This window comes from Crocodylus siamensis, chromosome 3 (assembly GCF_052110815.1).
Source record: "Crocodylus siamensis isolate JL-2025a chromosome 3, ASM5211081v1, whole genome shotgun sequence".
NCBI classification, from domain to species: Eukaryota; Metazoa; Chordata; order Crocodylia; family Crocodylidae; genus Crocodylus; species Crocodylus siamensis.
Window position 1 is genome coordinate 109,250,068 of NC_143397.1, and position 21,814 is coordinate 109,271,881.

The 21,814-nt window shown below is 44.5% G+C and overlaps 1 protein-coding gene across 1 annotated transcript in view; it reads right to left on the reverse strand.

Moving 5' to 3' along the window:
- Nucleotides 1-21,814, reverse strand: part of DNAH6 (dynein axonemal heavy chain 6) — a 254,044-nt gene that overhangs the window by 90,691 nt on the left and 141,539 nt on the right. The window contains exons 46-51 of the mRNA XM_090038956.1: nt 14,910-15,141; nt 14,133-14,285; nt 8,372-8,512; nt 5,464-5,706; nt 4,446-4,613; nt 2,645-2,880 (exon numbers count right to left, since the gene is read on the reverse strand). Coding sequence (XP_089895082.1) covers nt 2,645-2,880; nt 4,446-4,613; nt 5,464-5,706; nt 8,372-8,512; nt 14,133-14,285; nt 14,910-15,141 — 1,173 coding nt within the window. The remainder of the gene's footprint in view (nt 1-2,644; nt 2,881-4,445; nt 4,614-5,463; nt 5,707-8,371; nt 8,513-14,132; nt 14,286-14,909; nt 15,142-21,814) is intronic.

Below are 21,814 nucleotides of genomic sequence, written 5' to 3' on the forward strand. Positions count from 1 at the left end.
GCTGCAACCTCCCCGTAGTCCGCCTCCCAGCAGCACCACTTCCTGACCTGAGTGCAGCCCAGCCCAGCCCAGTCCAGCCCCCTCTGGGAAGAGCCTGATGCAGCCCTGGCCTCAGCCTGCAGCAGCATCCCACCCTTGCCTCATGCAGAGCTGGTGGCACATGTCCGCTGTGCCCTCCCAGGCTGTGTGTAGTGGCAGGAGCCACCTCCCCTCCCCTCCCTGCACCCCTTGGATGAGCCATGGCTCCATCCTGCATCCCACCCGAACTGGGAAGCACCTGCCCCAGCCCTAGCCCCTACCCCTGCCCCAGCCCCAATCCCTCCCTCACTGCAGAGGCCTCAATATGACCCCTACCACACCCCTTCTCTTCCCCTTCCCCTTCCATCACAACAGTCTTACCAGCCAGACACTACTTCTGAAGCTGCCAGGCTGTGTATTGGAAATTGGAGCGGCGTCCTCCTTAAAAATTGGTATTGGCTCCAAAAATCTCTATTGGTGCACCCCACGTAATTTAATTTCTTAAACAGTCTTTTAGCCAAAAAACTTGGACCCTGTTCCTCTCTTTCATCACCACGTGATTTTCCTCTATGATTTGGTTCTATACCTAAGAAATAACTAAACTCTTTTTATAATGAATTTATGGAGTCTAGTTTTTCCTGGAAATTCATATAAAATTTGAAAATCTGGATTGGCACATATGAAGCAATGTTAGTAAAAAGATGTTACATGTGGTCATATTACCATTTGGCCCTTACGTAAAACTATATTATATTATATATGAGATTTTAATTTAGGCAAATTTTCAGATTATGTGAATCAATGTAGCTTTAAGATTAACAGAAGTAAACCAATTTAGGTTTTTATACAAGGACTCCTGTAGCTGATATCAATCAAGGAATAAATTATCAACAGAAACTGATAAAAACAGGAATTATTCAGTGGTTCAAAAGCCAATGAGAAATAACTTGACTTTTAAAACAGATATGAAAACAGACATTAAAAAGCACGTCAATCTCAAATTAATAATACATTTGATGTATTAAAGCAATCAAAATGATTATGATTTCTTTATAGACCGGCTTGAAGAATATATAAAATTAGGAATAAAATACCTCCGTGATACTCAGAAAATAATCAAATATTGTGTAAAAAGGAAAAAAAGTAACGTGGTACTTTCAGCTTCTAAAAATGTGGTTTTCCATACCAAATGCTTTGCTTTACCATCATTAGATCATTATAAATTTCTTTTTTTTGTTGTTATAACATTTCACCAGTACAATTAATCTGTAAACACACTTGGGACACGAGTTGGTTTCTTCTTCTTGAGACATATCAGCACATTCTCATGCTCTTGGATAATTGCTCATTTAGAACAAAAAGCAGAATGTGGCCCAAGTACATTAAAGCCATCGTGTACCAACTATTTGTACCAAAGAATCAACCAAATAAGTCATGTAACTATAATTTATCCTTTCTCCCCCACCCCAGTTAAGAGAAAAAATATGTACATGTGATCTATTAGAAGTTTAGTGGGGAAAACCCCCTAAAGTTAAAGTAAGTATTCTACTAAGCACTCTTCTCTCTAGTGGATAATACTGAAACATCATATCCACTGTAGCCAGAGAGCTATTTTTTCATAGATATTAGGGGCTGGAAGAGACCTCATGAGATCATGGAGTCCAGCCCCCCTGCCATAGGCAGGAAGTCTGCTGGGATCAAATGATTCCAGCAAGATATGCATCCAAACACTTTTTTGAATGAGTCTAGAGTAGGTGCTTGCACCACTTTTGGCAGGAGTCTGTTCCACACTCTGGACACTCAGCCCGTAAAGAAATTTTTCCTTATGTCCAGTCTAAGGCTCCCCCGAGCCTTGACTTCTCCAGGCTGAAGAGTCCCATGTCCCTCAGCCTCTCCTCATAAGGCTTGCTCTCTTGGTCTTTGATCATGTGGGTGGCTCTCCTTTGGGTTCTCTCAAGCCTATCCACATCCCTCCTGAAGTGGGGGGCCCAAAACTGGATGCAGTACTCCAGCTGCAGCCTCATTAAGGCCAAGTAGAGCGGGAGGATGTCATCCCTGGTTTTGCTTGAGCTGCATTGGTGGATGCATGCCAGAGTTTGGTTTGTCTTCCAGCTATGGCATTGCATTGGTGACTCACGTTCATCTTGTGGTCAATCAAGACCCCCAAGTCTCTTTCGGTCATGGTGTATTTGTCAAGGAGACAATAGCTGGAGAGCATGGGCATATGAACAATTTACTAAAGTTAAAAGGGGACAGAATGGGGATTTACAGCAAGTCTACTGATACCCAGCAAATGCCCAAGTGAGTGTTCTTAATCCTGTGATAAGTCAAAACCAACCTGCAGTAACTTAGCCCTCAACAAAAGCAGCAGAATACTATTAGCTTTAATCTATTCCAGGGTAAGAGCATACAAATGAACAGCTGCAATACAGCAACTGACACGAGTAAATCTTCGTTCCCTTTTTACCTTGTAGTAATTTATTTATATACCCACACCTTGATTCAGCATCATCCTGTTAATGTGTGAACTTGATATAGAGGTAATTAGAATTATACAAAACATTTTACTAGGGAAGTGTCCTGGGAAAAACAAATTAAAGGAACTTAAGAGCACTGAATGACTGACTTTGCATTCAGAAGAATGCAGATTGATTCCATTACAGTCATGACAAGATCTGGTGGCTTGGTAAAAACTCTAATTTCAGAGATATCTGCTTTATCCAAGGAGTCGAGAGCTTTGTTTGCAGCCTCTAAAGCTGGCAGAGCTTCATCCAGATCTCGTTGAGCATCATCAGCTATTGCCTGAGTTTCTTCTGCTTTCACTTTTGCAACAGCTTCATCTTCTTGAACAATACGACGAACCTGAAAAGTAAATGGCCAATGAAATATTTGCAAAACACAATACTGCTTTTAAAAAATTGTATTTGTTCTGACTTGCTACTTTTATGTACTTGTTAACTAGGCCTGTGCAAGTCAGCAGCAATCCAATCTGGCTTCGGATGCCAGGGATCTGATCCGGAGCTCCAGACCAGGTTTCTGCTTCAATCCGGCCGAAGTGCCTCTGAAGCTTTGGAGCCATTTCAGAGATCCGGCCAAAGTGTATAATGGGGAATCAATGAAATATCTATAACTTTGTTGCTTTTTGTCTGATTTGGATGAAATTTGCAGGATTTGTAGCCCCTGCTGAGAGCATGAAGTCTGCCAAGTTTCAAGAAGATCAGTGCAGGGATTTGGGGGGAACTGTACCCCAAATTCTTGAAAGCAAACCTCATGTCACAGGGGGGTCAAGACTGCAGGGATGGTAGCTCCTTGTGAGGCCACAAATCTTGCCAAGTTTCAAGAAGATCAGTGCATGGGTTTGGAGGGGAACTGCACCTCAAGCTGCGGACAAGCAAAACTCATGACATGAGTGACACTGTGTGTGTTAAGGCGCAGTGGGGTGAAAGCTGCGGCCCCTGCTGTGGCCACAAAGCCTGCCAGCTGTTGAGAAGATCAGTGCAGGGCTTCTGGGTTTAGCAGCACTAAAGTTCCTAGAAGGGCCTGATCCTGTTAGTATGACTGAAGCTTGACTAACAAAAAGTAGTAAGACTGGACTTCTCAGCACTGAAGCCAGTAGTTGTTTTCTTTTTAGAGTGTAGTCAAAGCAGGAGGTGGTTGGGCCCACCCCTTATGGTTAGGACATTTGCCCATGAAGTGCAAGACCTGGGTTTAGTGCCTTATTCAGCCTTCAGGGATTCATACCTTCATCCCCCACTTGCCAAGGGAATATCCTCACTGCAAGACTATATCATCTAATTGTAGGGGAGGGCCCCCACCCTTCCTGTTGAAGCTAGGCCACTCTACAGAAAGGAATGCAAGGTGCATGACAGGTCTCAAGCAAGAAAGACCATGACTGTAGCCTACTGGCTAGGGCACTCTCAGGTGGGAACTGGAGCTTTTGGAACCTGAATGGTGGGCTTGCCTGCAGGCTGAGTCAAGTACCTTTGCTCTGGAAACACGCAGAGCTTTAGACATGTGCTTAGTGTTCTCCAGTGGATAGAGGCAGCAGTTCTCCATGAATCGGATGGTTTATTTGGATTTCCCTTCTGAAGGGCTGCATGTACACAGCCCCCAATTCTGGGTGACAAAACCTATAATTGTTCTTGCCTGTCACTTGAAGGGACCCATATCTTGCTTTGGATCTAGCCTGAAATTTGTGCTGGTGGAAGAGCAGAGCAAGAGATAATAATATTTAATTATATTTCCCTGCCTGAATGTACTCCCTTTAAAGGTTTATTTGCATGCTTTTAGGCTTTCCTCTTCCACACTATTAAACACAGGCCAGCATAGAGTCTATTATTAATAATTCTTAAAACTATTTTAAGTCAATGAAATTCTGAGTAGTCACATACTTTATATCATAAATATTACAAGAAAATTATTTGTACCTGATCAGCATTTTCTTGATCCACTGCTAATTTTTCCATCAAAGCCTCAACATCCACAGATTTCTCCTTCAGGACTGGCTCTAGAGCTGAGAGATCCAATTTCATTTTATCTACAAGCTCATTTGTTTCCAATAGCTTGGATAAACCATTCTTCACACGATCCCGAGCCTAAAGTACAGTAAGAATGCATCAGATGTTTATTGGCAGACATGGTTCTTTGGGTAAATTTGATATCTTTTATTAGACCAACTCAAATAGTTGGAAAAATTCTTCATGTTTTCCAAATGTGGATTCCAAAAAGCTCTCAAACATGGACATGGCAAATGTAGGTTCAAGGATATTTTTTAAAATTCTGGCAAGTTTCATCCAACTTGGGCAGCCTGTAATAATTTCTGATTTTTACAATGGAAGCTGCTTTTCCAAGTGTAGTATAATAAAAATATGCTAATATAGATGTAACAGTATTTATAAAAATGTAAGAAAGTATAAAAGAAAAACCATTGTATTTGGAATAAACTAGCCACCCCCATAAAATATAGTTTCAACATTCATTTTTGTTGAATATTAGAAAAAATTACAGTAATGGATATTATTAGAAATGTCTCCAAGATGTATTTAAAAATACAATTTTTTTTTCTCTTATGTTTTCTTTGGTTTGGAATTAGACATTCTATTGCAGTGTTTGCAACCCAAGTTCTACAGCATAGGACTAAGGCAAGAGAAATAGAAAGAGAAATGACTTGTTTTTTCCCACTTTCAATGTTGAATGAACTACAAAATGGTAACAAACTGCATAAAAGTAAAAAGTAAACTGGAGGTTAACAAATCCTTCCTCTCCTCTAATAATTGGTACTAGGGAAGGAAATTAGGTTGGCTTACTAGAAAACAAAGCTATTGAATTAATGAATAAAATAATTCGAGCTGCAGCACTGCAAAGAAACAATAATAAAATCTCTGGACAGTAGGACATATTTCTGAAACATATAGCAAAGGTTGTGTTGAATAATATGAAACCTACTGAAACCAACTGCTTCCTTTTTTCTCTCAGCATTGTCAGGTAGAGATTGATCAATTCTAAATAGGAAGTGGGTGTAGTATAATACCGTCGTCGCAGCTCAGCATAGTATTGATCTGCCATTTCAGTTACACTCATGTGAATATCTACACACAGTACTGATAGCTTCTCTTTCATCTCATAACTTCCAAGATCAACATTCAGGAAAAATGTCTTTGACACAGAAAGAAGTGCTTCTCTGGGCCACTACAAAGTAGAAAAAAGAAGATATGACTTTATTTCTCCACTGATTTCAAAATCAGTATTTGTCGTTACATATCATAACTTCTCTATATAAAATATAGATGTTCTTTGGACCGTTACAAAAAAATTAATTATACTTACAAAGTTTCTCAAATGGCTTCATGAATTCTACAGTTCTGTTGCTACTTTGAAGAGGTGCCTTTGGAGAAGACTTGGTGGCGGAGGGATGGGTTTAGACATTTCTACACACCATGCAAACTTTTAATTCTACCCCATGACAAAACAAAGATTTGCAGGCAGAGAGCTATTATGGTGGGTAGAAACTTTTGCTTCTGTTCCCTATCCCTAATCAACTTTTTAGTCAAGGAGTACAGTGGTTAAGAAGGATTGCTGAACTGCTGCTCTGCCTACAAGACTAGACAAATAGGCTGCCTGGAGACATAACCCCCACCCAAAAAAAGATCAAATTAAAAATTTCCCTTTACTGGAAGAAGCAGCACATTACTTTGACCCAGTTCCGCAGCATCTTTGTATATTGGGCACTTCAGCAAGGTTTTTTGGTGCTTTTCTTTAAAGCTGATTCAATTAGCTATTATATAAAACCGCCAAAAAGCCACACTAAAGTGCCTGATTTATACAAACATTGGGCAAGCTGGGTCCAACTAATTCACTGCCTTTTCTGGGGATGCACTGGGATCAGTGTGGGAACGCGCCAAATTTAAAGTGCCATTTTGGGTGGGGGGTTTTTAAACATCTTCAAGCGCCCAAAGGTTATGGACAGATGTTCAGTGTGACCCCTCAAAAATTTCCAGTGCCATGAAAATGTGGCAAGAAGACAATCATTCAGGCATTCCAGGCTCCTGGCTGGAGAGCTACGCAGTCAAAGCTCTCCAGCCAAGGGTGACAAAAGACTGCTTCCTGGTTTCCCTCTCACCCAGGGGAGCCTGATTATAGAAATCCTACCCTCTCCCCTGCCTTGAAAGGGGGCAGGCTGACAGTAGTCAATTGGCAGCTGCTGAAAAACAGCCACTGCTGCTTGGACCCAAAATGTTTCAAGTGGCATCAGGAAGCCACTCTGCCCTTTGAACAGTACTGGAAAGTCCTGATAGTGTTAAAAAGGTGGAAGCTGTGGTGGGGTTTGAACAATCTCAGCACTGACCAAGCATCCAGCAGCAGGTACTCACTAGTCCACTCCTGTTGGAACCTGATTAGTTCACACTAAATGGAAATCTTACTCAGGGGCAGGGAATTATTTTGGGCAGAGGGCCGCTTACTGAGATTTGGCAAGCTGTTGAGGGCCGCATGGGTAGCCATGCCCCTTGACAGGTGCCCCACCTCCTGGTTACCACCTTGTGAATGGAAGTCCTGCCCCCTAACCCCTAATCTTTGCCACCAGAAGTCCCACCCCTTGCCCTCAGAAGTACTCCTTTCAGCAAGGGATTTTACCATCTTGGAACCAGAAAAATACCAAATTATATTCTAAAAATCAAACATCTACAACATTCGTTAATTTGATTTAAAAATATATTTTTGCCCTGATTTACATGTGTCTGTGTAGTGTACATAGAGGTGATTGCACAATAGCTTACATGAAGTCTTACTCGTGTATATTGTTGGGGTGGGGGGCATAGGAGTGGGTATAAGTTTGTGGGGGGGTGTGGGTGTATGGGTATGTGGGGTGTGGGGAAAGGTATGGGTGTGTCTGTGGGGGTGGATAGGTGTGGGGGCTGAGGGAGCATGTGGGTGTGTGTGGATATTTGGGATGTGGGTGGGTATGGGGTTTGTGGGGGGATTTGTGTGGGGGGATGTGTGTGGGGGGGAGGGCAGCTGGCATCAGTGAGGGGGTGTCGGTGTGGGGGTCTCCATGTCTGTGGATCCATGTGTATGGTGGGGTGTGGATCCATGTGTATGGTGGGGTGTGCACGTCAGACTTGCCCTACAAGTGCGCGCGTGCGCACACAAAGACACAGACACACAGACATACACACACATGGTACCAGTGAGGGCCCTGTGCTCCTGCAGTCCAGCGATGCAGCCAGGAGCCACTGGTGGAGCAGTGCGAGGCCAGGAAGGCAAGTAAACAGCTGGGAATGGAGCAAGGGTGGTCTGCTGCACCCTGCTGCTGGCTCCCCCTAGGTCCTACTGCCCCTGGCTCCTGTCATCTTTGACAGGCAGCCAGGAGCAGATAAATACTAATTTTCTACATTTTTTAGGTTCCCCACTGGCCAGATAAAATGACCTGGCAGGCTGGATCTGGCCTGTGGGCTGTATTTTGCCCACCTCTAATCTTCCTCCACTTTCAAAATGGGTTACTTTGAACAGCAGTACTCTTGTCAGGGAGTCAGAATGAGAACACTGGGTGGCCACTGTGGTATAAAACCCTGAAATGTCTCAGTTATTTGTCAAATGTCTCCTACTGAGGGAGAGGCCAAGAACCAATGATGCCATTAGCCAGGCGGAACACTCAATCTTCTTTTAGTATGCTGTAGTCAGTAAGATTCTTGGAATTAAATATCTTTGAAAAAAAGTCATGAGCTATGATAATCCTGGATTACATTCAGGAGGTTAGTTATTTACCTGATTTTTTATAATCTAGAGCATGTAATATAAATGTTTAATATACAGAGATCTTTAACTTACTACTTTTTGCAACTTAGCTAGCACAAACCTGCACAAACCAGTCAATGGTGCAGCAATTCACAAGGGATGGAAACATCCTACATCGTGCTCTAAAAGCCTCTCCTACGGGACTCATACAGAGAACAATATGAAGCTTCTGACGAACTCGATTAATAAAGAATTGAAACACCTGTTGAAAAGCACATACAACAGTTTATAAAATAAATAAAGATATTATGATGATATTATTTGTTCAGATGAAATCTAGCCCAGTCATATACTACGGGCAACAATCCTGCATTGACTAAATGACTAACAGGTCATTTTTAGGTCTAACATTTGTGGCTAGTCTCAGATATTGCCTGTGAAGAGGTAAAACATCTATCATTTTAGGTTACTTAGTTTGTAGAGGTTTGGCAAAATAATAAATGAATAATTCATTTCCCTGCATGCTTACTTTAACATGCCAAATCCATTTCAAACGCAGCAAAAATTATAAAAATTTGCCTCCAGCCTGAATTTTCATATTTGCTATTAAAAGAGAAAAACATTCTTTTCCAACCATTTGGTTTCTCATCCTGTTTAACCACCTCCAAAGGATTAACTCATGGAGAAGTCCTGCCTTCACATTTAATGCTCCAAAGAGAGCTGTATAGCCAGGAAAGTAATTCCAAAGCTTAAACATTTTAGCTGGAATATAATGCTTTTAAAAAAAATCATCAACAGTAAAATTTTCCAGTACTATTAAAAATCATTATGATGGGTTCTTCATGGCCAGGACACTGGCTGCACAGTAGCTCATTGCTACTGCACAGTAGTCACATAGCACAAAGCATGATTTGATGCTACCATGCAGTAGTAATGAGCTACTACACAGTCAGTGTCACTTAAAAGCCATTCAATGACATTACTGCACAATAACTCTGGTTACTGTGCATTCATTTAGTTCTTGTTTACAGAAGTACTAAATGACTGCATGATAATGACTGTGCAGTCAATGTCTCATGTAGACACGGAGCCTGTGTTGTGAATGTTATCATCAGGGATCCTGTTTTTTTAAAAATCCCCAGTTTTCAGTTTAAAAAAAGTAACCCCAAACACACATTTTTCCATGATTAAAATGAAACATTACTATATTCTAATATGATAAAATGCTTAGTCTGTGTGTGTGTCTGCCTGTCTGTCCCTGATGCTTTTGCCCAACAGACCATGTGTCGCCAAGAGGGTGGGCAGTGATTGGCTGCACGGGCCCCAGTTTGCACCACTGCCAGAGTAGTGTCTGGTGGCGAGACAAGGGGGGGCACAGCCAGACCCCAAGTGGCTACAGGTGGGGGAAAGGGCACGGCCAGACCCCAAATGGCAACAGGTGGCGGGGAGGGGTGCAGCCAGACCCTGAGTAATGACTTGGGGTAGGGAACAGGGCCAGACCCCAAGTGGAGGAGGGATGCGGCTGGACACCAAGTACTGACGTGAGTGGGTGGCCCAGATCCCAAGTTCCAATGGTGGTAGGGCCAGACCCTGAGCTGCGGGGAAGAAGCAGGCCTGGATGTGGGGGGCAGGCTGGGACACATGGGGGGAGAAGGGGTGTGGGGCTAGACATGGGGCTCTGTTCCTGCCCACCCCCTGCCCCCTCATTCTTGATGGGCAATTTGCTAGTATATAAATATCTATATATTAGTGGTGTTTCATCTAAATCATGGGAAAATGTGGATTTGGGGTTACTTTTTTAAACTGAAAATTAGGTATTTTTTTAAATGAGAGAAAATCAGGATCCCTGGTTATCATTATGAGAAAACATAACTGAGAATGTCAGAGATGGAACTCAATTCACATTCAGCTTGGTTTACTTCACGCTTTTCAATAACCAATTCTATCTATCTAGAGAAAGATGGCATTCAAGCCTCTTATTTAACTTCCATGGAAGAATGACAAGATGCCTGACCTCCTCTGAGGTTCCGTATTGTGAAAACTGAGGTTCTGTACCAGTTTCTATGCTGAATGACCTGATTTTAAAATAAGGAAAGTGAATCAGTACTCTGGTTCAAATGAAGGACATGATTACCTATGGCTTTGTACCTTGAATGTCATTGACTGAATTACTGAGCATAAAATAGCTAAGAAATATGACTATTCTGTTTTAGTGATATTTCATACCCTCTATGTACTGGTAAAAGGCTGCAGAGAATCAAGGCTGAAAAGTAGAAATGATCTCTGTCATGAATTCAGGAATTGGTCTAACAATTACTTTCTCAGAGAAAACACAAAGAAAATCTTTAAATTGCTAGTCGGGATTTTAATAAACAATAATCATAGATCTTATACTCATTTAGGTATTATAAACTTTTACCCAAAGGAAATAAAGAGGTCTAATGGTTCAAAAAGTGGCTTTGCCTAGAGAAGCACTTTTAAGTACTGCTTTCTAAAAAAGGATCATTAGAATTTTTAGTGTACATCCTGAACTCAGAAAATGGCAAATATAAAGAATGAAGGGGATTTCTAGTCAGCCAGGAGAAGCCTCCTAAAATCTAGAGGAGCCAAGAGACCATGACAAAGGTGGTTGTGATACATTCATGGAAACATGGAAACAGGTCTGCATAACCAAGAGAGAGCGAAGAGTGGTATTCTCACTCCACCTATTCATATATTCTTCACAAGCCAGACCTGGAAGTGAAATAAAGAAATACCTCTATGAATCCACAGATCCTTTATTTGATCTATTTAAGAAAGAGAATGTGCCATCTTATGTGTCCTTTTTCCCAACACTCTGAATATTTTAGGAGCCAAGAACTATTAAATGTATGTTAAAACTTCTCTAATTATTTTTTCATTCTGCTCTGATATCTGATTTCTTAATCAAGCTGTCCACTTATTACATTACCACATACTGTTCTTACTTTGTCAACAAGTGTTTTATTTTTCATTAATTTTTAGGGGTGCACCGATAGTGATTTTGGGGGCTGATACTGATAGCTGATTTTTAAGGAAGCATATTGGCCAATACCAATCTGATTTCCGAAACAGCGTGGAGAGCTACATACAGCTGGTAAGTCTGTTGTGGTGGAAGGGGAGTGGGGAGGGAAGAGCTGTGAGGGGGCCAGATCAATGTCCCCCTCAGTGAGGGAGGGGCTGGGGCAGGGGCTGGGGCACGCACTGCCCAGCTGGGGCAGGGCAGGGTGTGGGAGGGAGTCATGGCTCTTTGGGAGGGGCGCAGGTGAGGGGGTGGCAGCTCATGCTGCTGCGCACACCCTGGGATGGCAGTGGGGACGTGTGCCCCAGGAATTCACAGGGCGGGGTAGATAGGCTGCAGCTGTGGGCTGGAGCCATAGCTAGGCCGGGCTCTTCTTGGTGGGTGCTGGGCTTGGGGTGGGCACTTATGGAGGGGGCTGAAGCCACCCCAAATTTTGCCATAGCCTGCTTTCAGCACTGCCACTGTGCACCCAGCACATGTCTGGCTCTTCCTGGCTCAACCCCCACCTCCCCCCACAAGCTGGGAAGAGCTAGGGCTGCGCCGGTCATGCAGCTATGGCACTGGGAGTGGGGCTATGGTGAAATTTGGGGTAGCTGCAGCCCCTTCTGTAGCCGCCCACTGAGAAGAGCCTGGCACAGCCGCAGCTCCAGCCTGGAGCTGCAGTCTGCCTGCCCCACCCCGTGCAGATCCAGGGGCACATGCTTCCATCCTTTACTCTCCTGCACCCCACCCCACCCTGGCTGGGCAGCGTCTACCCGTGCCCCCTCCCACATTCACCGTGGGGGGCGTTGATCTGTCCCCCCACGCCTTTTCCCTCCCCCCTCCCTTTCTACCACAATGGACTTACTAGCTGGACACAGCTCTCCACGCTGCTGGGCTGTGCTCGTTGCTGCCTGCCTGCGCACATGCACTGGCATTTATCAGCCAAATTATCATCTGCATCGGGCTGATTTCCGATACAGACAATTTTCTTTATATCAGTGCCAATCCGATATCGGACCAATGTATTGGTGCACCTCTACTAATTTTTGTCTTAGAAAAAAGCTCTTTCTATTCTCATCACCTAAAACTCATCATGATGATTTTGTTTTTCACTGTATAAGAGAAAATTTATCTAGAAATTCTGAAAGATCTTTTGTATCTACATTCCTGGGACAAAATGGCTACTCCCTAGCTATTTTCCAGAGGAACGTGGGAATCTACCTGAACTCTTCATTTTGATTCATTGGCCCTAGTAGTTGTAAGCTGGGTTGGGAAAGAATCTAAGAGACAACAGGTTTCAGAAGCTACTATTTTAGATGAGATTAGGATAAGATTCCTGAAAGCTCTGGCTTCTGAAGGAGGAAAGCTTGAAAAGATCTGCAGGGGAGGATTGCTCAATGCACAGCATTTGGGCACAAAAATCACACCTTTCTGTCTTCCAACCTGTTTTTCAAAAAGCTTCTATTTTGAATGAATTTTTTTTATTCATCCATTTGTTTGTTCAGATGTGTACTATTCACTACTGTTACTGTCTTGTTAACCAGGATTACTTCTGAACTGATCTTCCCAAGATACTGTTTACAAATCTTGGTGCTTGACTAAGGCCAAAGTAATAAATATAGATAAGTATATATTTTAATAAAGCAAAGCCCAACTTTAATAATTATATTTTCTCTTCTATCTTTCAGTGTAGTAGACATCTGGAAGGGGTTTGTGCCCAATAGTGTGTCAAAATACAAATATAATCATATATTATATTTGCAAAGGACCACTGAACAAGTTGCTACTCTCTTCTGGATGTTCTAAATTCAGAGAAGTAATTGTTCCTTGCTACATATTGGTTTGCCCAGATAAATCAAGATTTTGTCAAAAACTGTCTGCCTTTCCAATTTCCCACTCAAGTAAGGTCTGCAGCAGCAGCTGAACAAAACAAACAGATCAGAGGAAACAGAAGCCACAAAACATGTTTCCAGCATACAAACAGAATGGAAGAAAGGTTTATTTGAGGAAACCTGTCAGGTTCTTTACAAAACCAATAAAGTAGGGAGCTTCTTGAAAGACCATCCAATGGATTTGTTTATTTTTTGAAATGCTGTGTGGTTATTCAGAATGCCTGTAGATGTGCAGGATCCCTGCTCTGATGCACTGTAGCAGGCTTGATTAATCTAATTAGCACACTCCAGCAGCCTCAGTGCCTTGTGTATTCAGCATTTCCATGCTTCAAAATGGCCGCAGGGGCACTTTAACTGAAGCTCATTCAATGAAGCCGTTTTGAAGTGTGGGATGCTGAATACACAAGATGTTGTGGGTGCTTTAATTACAGCAGCTCCCAAGAGCTGCTGTAATTAAAGTGCCCCCTCCTCCCCCACTACCCCTCAGAGCACGCATACAGACACCCCAAGATGCCCTTCATCAGCATTTTCATGCTGAAAAGAAGTGGTTCTCACAAGTGAAGTGCTAATTTAACTTCTGGTACTAAAAACTTTAAGTGCAAATTTCCTAAATGATCAGCAATAGTTACTTACTGATGCTTTCAATAATTCATTTGGATGACATGGTTTGCTGGCCCTTCTGAAATACCTGCATACCTACCCTGGTTGAACCCTGGTCTCCAAGGGCAGAACATGAATATTTTTTCCATACATGACAGAGCAGCAGCACTCATTAGAAGACCTGGAAATTGACCTTCCCATGTGTAAAGCAAATGCAATTTCCTCTTCTTTCCAGATTAGATTATGAGAGATAGATAACGTATGTGTTAAAATGCCTATACTTACTTCTTCCAAAACAAGAAATCTAATAACTTTCATTTACCAAGCTGTCTAGTACAATATATTAATATCTGCAGGGAATATTCTACCTCATCTCTGTTCCCCTCTGGTATTCCTACTTCTTTGGCTTTGGGTCTTGTAGCTGCCAGTACTTGCTCCAACTCGTCTTTTTCAAACAGATTAGGCACTTCACCAGAATTTAGAATATTGTTTATATCTTCCAAGAACTCCTCCACAACAATCTATAGGAAAGATTTTATAAATATGAGTTAGTTTATTAACCTGTATCCTGTAGCTATAAAGCCAAAGAATACAATTAGAAAAATAAGAAGAGTACAGTACTGAATTCATAACATAAAATGTACATCATAACAAAGAGTTTAATGTTTTTAAATGAAAAAACATTATTTTAAAATGCTTACTTTTTAAATAATTGAAAAACATCTTGTTGAACTATTACCTATTAAAAAACAGGTCTTCTCCCATTTGTTTTTTCTCTTATGTCTAGAAGTCTTAAGAAATGTGCAGCTTCTGAGCCGATTCATTCCCTGTTCAGCACTATCACTGATTGGTATTTTTGAGGTTACTGGTATTTTCTCTAAAATCAGGACAATTGAGCAAGCTTAGTCACTTTTCCTGGTTCAATAGCCACTTTTCTGTTAATCCTAATCCATCAAACACTGAAGATGAATATTCTAATCCATCCACCTGCCATCAGTAGAGATGGGGAAAAGCCCCATTCCCTAAGGGCATAGCCAGCCCTGTTCCCCATATGAGGGGGAAATAAAGGCAGGGCAGGATAGTTTTTCCACAGCATTTTTAATGGTAAAGGCACCTGCATTTCCAGTTGAACCATTTAACCATACCTGTGTGTCTGTGAAGAGGAAAACCATATCTTTGTCTTCTACTCCTGCCATTTTATACAACTTCCTCAGATCTTCATGGAAACTATCATAGCTATAACCACGGCTGAGCTCTATTTGAAAGCATGTGTAGCCACAAATGTGAGATGCAAGTCTGGTCAAAGATTGCTTGCCTGTACCTCCAACTCCAACAAGCAGAGCATTTCCCCTTTCCTGACGAATCATTCGAGCAATTCTATGGGAAAAATCAAGCACAGAGAAAATGTCAGTCTTCACATATTTCTTGGAATTTCATCATGGCACTTCAGGAGTATCTCACAGTGCAAACCTTAAGATGCTGTATTTCCAAGCCATGGCAAGTCTCTCAAGCAATACCTGGGTCTCAAGTGTAAATAACATTCTCTGCTCTGTTCAATGGTTTTGGCAGGGAACATAAATGTATCCATGCAAGTCAAATTCAGACAGAAATTCCAGGCATTAATTTGGAGTGAGTTTATCTTAGTAAAAAAAAAAAAGAGTTTCTTTTGAAGACCTTCAACATTCCAGTAAAAACTTACCCAGTGTACTCTGCATTCTTTAGCCAAGTCCAGTTACAGAATATGGGTCAGCTTTGACTGAAAATAGCTTTTGACATGTTCTGACTTCAGCAGATTTGTCATTCAAGTTCATTTCTAAATTGCTTCAGGAAAATCTGGCTTGACTTTCTGAATAAAGGGGGAGGCTATCAATAGGCCAGCTAGGAAAAAAGACTGACATGTACAGTGGACTCACTTGGGGCTTGATTTTCATTTCCACTGCTCTAGCTGCACCAAAGGGACACAGAATAGACAGACATTATATCTGCATTTTCTTTAAGAGCCATCTATATTCTAAACTTCATAATAATAATTATTAATTATACTATAATATTCATACTTGCTACAAAAAATAAAGAATAGAGATTTTGTGTTGACAAGATACGGCCCTTAAAGGAAATTCTTGAGTTGGCCCACAAGTACATAAATGGGACTTAGGCAGAACCAAAGAGATAATCCAGAATGACGCTGCTCCAGGAGGCACAAAACTCATTAGGCACCTAGATTCATTCAGCACATCCATACCAGCCTGCAAAATTTTGCAGGCATCTATACAGTGGCTTGTACAAATGACTGGAAGTAATCCAGTTTGAGCACCTAAGCTCCTATGTCTCAGGTTCCTAACTCCAGTATGGAGCTGAGGAGTTGCTGAGACTCCATCTACATTCTCAGAAGGGCCCGATACATTTAGCATCCTCAAAGAATACTTGAATTGCATGTAACAGTATCATGGTCAGTACAAAGCTCAGTCACCCTGGCCACTTTCACTTATAAAATGGCTAGCTGTGGTAGCAGTACCCTCCTTTTACATAGTACCTACTAGTTAGAATACTTGCCTAGGAAGTAGGGGGACTAGATTTTAGGCCTGCCTGACCCTATGGAATTCTTACACGCATCCCCTAGTTAGCGTGGCCATTGGTCCTGTTTTTACTGGACTGTTCTGTTTTTAAACCCTTTGTCCCCTCTCAGTTTCTGAATGAGGAATGGACTGCAGAAAGTCCTGTTTTCCATTTTACTGGTGGAAATGCATGTTGATCATTTGTCCTCACAATTCTATTGGCTGTGCCTAGAGGTAGGGTGGTGCACAGCCAGGAGAAGCAGAGCTCAAAGGCAGCCAGGGAAGGAGGGTGAGTGGGAGCTGGCCTTTTTCTGGTGGCTACACTCCTTGCTGCTGATTGGCTAAGGAGGCAGCAGCCCTCACCCCTGACCGATAATTGGCCAAGGATGCTGGTGGTCTCACTTGGGATGTCCTGTATTCTGGGGATGTGTCAGTGACCACCCTACCCCTAGTTCCAAGGAAAGTATGCTAACCACCAAATTAGGGTGGGCATACTGCAACTTTTCTGCTGAAATCAGCACACTGGAGGCGTGTCTACACATGCAATTAATGCACAAGAATAAACTCTGGAGTTTTTTGTGCTGGAGTTTATTCATGCACAGCATACTGAGCGTGGTCAAAGCAGCCCCAGCGGGCAGCAGCCCTGTGCTGTTCTGACTGGGCTGGCTGAGACACGAGGGTGCTTCATTGTGTGGCTAGCCAGCAGGCAGCCCCCACACTAAAGCACCCTTGTCCCAATCAGCTAGGTAGTACCTGCACATATACTGCTGGGCACAAAAAACTTCTGGAGCAGACTAGTACTTGTGAGGCAGACATAAAACCCAGGCCTCCCACTTCCTCCTCCAGCCCACCGATTATTACCCTATGGTCCTAGTCCATGTGGGTACTAATGATGCGGCCAGGAGGAGCCCTGATCGCCTGATGGAGGACTACCACACTCTGGGGTGCATGCTGAAGGAGATGGGCGCACAGGTGGTTTTCTCTTCTATCCTGCCAGTGAGTGGACGAGGCAGACGGCATGAAACGTGCATCGCGGAGACCAACTGGCGGCTACAGGAACGGTGCTTCGAGGAGGGCTTTGGCTTCCTCAGCCACGACCAGCACATCACGACAAGAGACATGCTGGGGTGGGACGGGCTCCACCTTTCCCCTAAAGGTAAGCATGTGTTCTCTTCTAGGTTGGCGGACCTCCTCCGGCGGGCTTTAAACTAGGCTCATCGGGGGAAGTGGAAGATGAGGGCGGAGGAAATATCAGACTGCCAGACCAAACAGCACCCACAACTACAGCCCAGCCCAGACCGATGAGCGAAGCAATCAAACAGGTAAGAGAGAGGGGCCAGGGTAACATTGGGACTAGGGGGTCAGTACACACACCCACAGGAGGCCTCAAATGCCTCTACACAAATGCTCATAGTATGGGCAACAAGCAGGAGGAACTCACCCTCCTGCTGGCTGACACCAGCCCAGACATAGTGGGGATTACGGAAACCTGGTGGGATGAAACGCATGATTGGGCGGTCAAAGTCAAGGGCTATAGGCTGTACAGGAGGGACAGGATAGGAAAGAGGGGTGGGGGCGTGGCGCTCTATATTAAGGAGGAATACACATCCTCGTTAATTAGCAAGGAGCCAGGGGAGGGGCACTCTGAAGTGCTTTGGGTTAGAGTACAAGGCAGTCAAGGGGAAAGGGACTCTATGGTGGGAGTCTACTACAGACCTCCCAACCAGGGAGAAGAGCTTGAACAGGAATTCTTGGGTCAGCTCAAAGAGGTAGTGAAGGCTAAGGATGTGGTTGTCATGGGGGACCTGAATTTCCGGGACATCTGCTGGGAAGAGCAGTCAGCCAGGTCTGAATGCTCACATAGGTTCTTGGCCAGAGTGCAGGACCTCCATTTAACCCAGGAGGTACACAGCCCCACCAGGGGGGATGCCTTGTTGGACCTAGTGCTGGCCACGGGTGATGACCTGGTGAGGGGGCTGCGAGTGCTCGACCACCTGGGTGACAGCGATCATCGCCTGCTGGAATTCACCATCCAGCGCAAGGTGGCAAAGGCATGCAGTAAGGCAGCGGCCCTAGATTTTAGGAGGGCAGATTTCAACGAGCTAAGGAGGATAGCTGGAGAAGCGCTGAGGTCCCGGGGGGAGGGGAGCCAGGTGTCCAAGGAAAGTGGTCGCTCCTTAAGGAGACGATCCTCCAAGCCCAAAGGAAGGTAATCCCAACGAGGATCAAAGGGAGCAGGAGAGCACACAAGCCTCTGTGGCTCACCAGAAGAATCCGGGAATGTCTCCTTGCTAAAAAGGAGACTTATACCCAGTGGAAAGAAGGGGTCATCACCAGGGAGGGCTATTCTGTAGTTGCTCAGGGATGTAGGGGGGCAGTTAGGAAGGCCAAGGCAGAGATGGAACTGGGACTAGCTTCCCAGATTAAGGACAATAAGAAGTCTTTTTTTAAATACGTAGGGGGTAAAAAGAAGGTCCCGGGTAATGTGGGGCCCTTGCAGGACGACATGGGTAACTTGGTCATCACACCAGATGGCAAAGCTAACATGTTTAATGATTTCTTTGCCTCCGTCTTCCTAAGTAGGGACCAGAACAGCCACCTCCTTGCTGGGCCCCCCTCGGGCCCCGGGGGAGGCACACCTGGGCCACGGAGTAGCGAGGATTTAGTTAGGGAGCTTCTGGAGGGGTTACATGTATTCAAGTCAGCTGGCCCAGATGATCTCCACCCTACAGTTCTAAAGGAACTGGCCGAGGTCATTGCAAGTCCCCTGGCACAACTTTATGAGCACTCGTGGTGCTCCGGTGAGGTACTGGAGGACTGGAAGAGGGCCAATGTGATCCCCATCTTCAAAAAAGGCAGGAAGGAGGACCCGGGAAACTATAGGCCGGTTAGTCTCCCCTCGATCCTAAGCAAGCTGTTCGAGAAAATTATGCTGGCACACATCCAGGAGGGGCCAGCAGGAGACTGCATGCTTAGGGGCAACTAACACGGGTTCATCAGTGGCAGGTCCTGTCAGACCAACCTGGTGGCCTTTTACGATCAGATCACGAGATCATTAGACACAGGGGTAGCAGTGGATATAATCTTCCTGGACTTCCGGAAGGCTTTTGACACTGTCTCTCACCCTGTTCTCATTAAGAAACTGGGGGGCTGTGGTGTAGACACCCACACAGTCAAATGGGTCGCCAACTGGCTGGAGGGCGCACCCAGAGGGTGGTAGTAGATGGGTCCTTCTCAACCTGGAAGGACGTGGGCAGTGGGGTTCCACAGGGCTCGGTCCTTGGGCCCGCACTGTTCAACATCTTCATCAGCGATTTGGATGAGGGGGTAAAAAGCACCCTGTTCAAATTTGCTGATGACACTAAGATGTGGGGGGACGCGGGTACATTGGAAGGATGCAACAGGCTACAATCAGACCTAGACAGGTTATAAGGGTGGGCAGACGAGAATAGGATGGGTTTCAACACAGACAAGTGCAAGGTGATGCACCTCGGGAGGAACAACCGGCACCATACCTACAGGTTCGGGAACTCCCCTCTTATCAGCATGGAGGCTGAAAGGAATCTGGGGTTCATCATTGACTCCAAGATGAACATGGGCCTGCAGTGTGGGGAGGCAGTAAGGAAGGCCAACTGCACCTTGGCATGCATCCACAGATGCATCTCAAGCAGGTCCAAGGAGGTGATCCTCCCCCTCTATGCGGCACTGGTCAGGCCGCAGCTGGAGTATTGCATCCAGTTCTGGGCGCCGCACTTCAAGAGGGATGTCGACAGCATGGAGAGGGTCCAGAGGAGGGCCACTCGTATGATCAGGGGACAACAGGGCAGGCCCTATGAGGACAGGCTGCGGGACCTGAACCTGTTCAGCCTCCAAAAGAGAAGGCTGAGGGGGGATCTTGTGGCCTGTTATAAACTAGTCAGGGGGGATCAGCAGGCATTGAGGAAGTCACTGTTCCCCCGAGCACCACCAGGAGTGACCAGGAATAACGGTCACAAGCTGGCAGAGGGTAGGTTTAGGTTAGATATCAGGAGGCGCTACTTCACAGTCAGGGCGGCTAGGGTCTGGAACCAGCTTCCAAGAGAAGTGGTGCAGGCTCCTACCCTGGGGGTGTTTAAGAGGAGGCTAGATGAACATCTAGCTGGGGTCATTTGACCCCAGTATTCCTTCCTGCCATGGCAGGGGGTTGGACTAGATGATCTGCTCAGGTCCCTTCTGACCCTACAAACTATGAAACTATGAAACTAAGTTACAAGGGGGAGAGTTACAAGTACTATCCTGCTCCAGAGTCTATTAGTTTTGTGCACTCTAAGATGTTTACTGAAGTCTTTCATTGTAAGTCACGTCCCCCAGACTCCAAAACATTTTTCTTGCACTCTGCTGGAGCCTCTACAATTTGTCCACATCCCTTCTGTAAAGGGGGGGCCAAAACTGAACACAGTACTCCAGATACGGCCTCACACTTGCTGAATAGAAGGGAATAATCACTTCCTATGATCTACTGGCAACACTCCTACTGATGCAGCCCAGTATGCCATTGGCCTTCTTTGCAACAAGGGCACACTGTTGGCTCATATTCAGCTTATTGTACACTGTAACCCCCAGGTCCTTTTCAACAGAGCTGTTGCCCAGCCAATCTTCCCCTAACCCATACCAACACATGGGATTATTCTAAGTGTAGGACTCTTTGCACTTGTCTTTGTTGAACCTCATGCCATTTCTTTTGGCCCAAACCTCCAGTGTATCTAGGTCATTCTGAATCCTAGCCCTGCTCTCCAGTGTATCTGTTATTCCCACCAGCTTGGTGTCATCTGCAAACTCGCTAAGGGTTTTACTCTATGCCATCTTCCAGGTTGTTGATGAAGACATTGAACAAACCTGGCTCCAGGCCCGACCCCTGGGGCTCTCCACTTGATACCAGCTGCCAACTAGGCATCAAGCCATTAATTACTATCTGCTGAGCCTAATGTACCGGCTAGTCTTCTATCCACCTTACAATCCATTCATCCAACCCATACTTCCTTAGCTTGCCTGCGAGAATGTTGTGGGAGGCTGTATCAAAAGCCTTGCTAAAACCAAGGTATACCACATCCACTGGTCTCCCCGCATCCACGGAGCCAGTCACCTCATCATAGAAAGCAATCAGGTTGGTCAGGCATGACTTGCCCTAGGTGAATCCATGCTGACTGTTCCTAATCACCTTCTTTTCTTCCAAGTGCTTAGAAAGGGATTCCTTTAGGACCTGCTCCATGATTTTTCCAGGGACTGAGGTAAGGTTGGTTGGTCTATAGTTCCCTGGATCCTCCTTCCCTTTCTTAAATTTGGGCACTATGTTTACCCATTTCCAACCATCTGGGACCTCCCCATGAGTTTTCACCATGAGTTTTCAAAGATGATGGCCAATGGCTCTGCAATCTAATCAGCCAACTCCCTCAGTACCCTTGGATGCATCCCATCTGGTGCCATGGACTTGTATATGGCCAGCTTTTCTAAAGAGT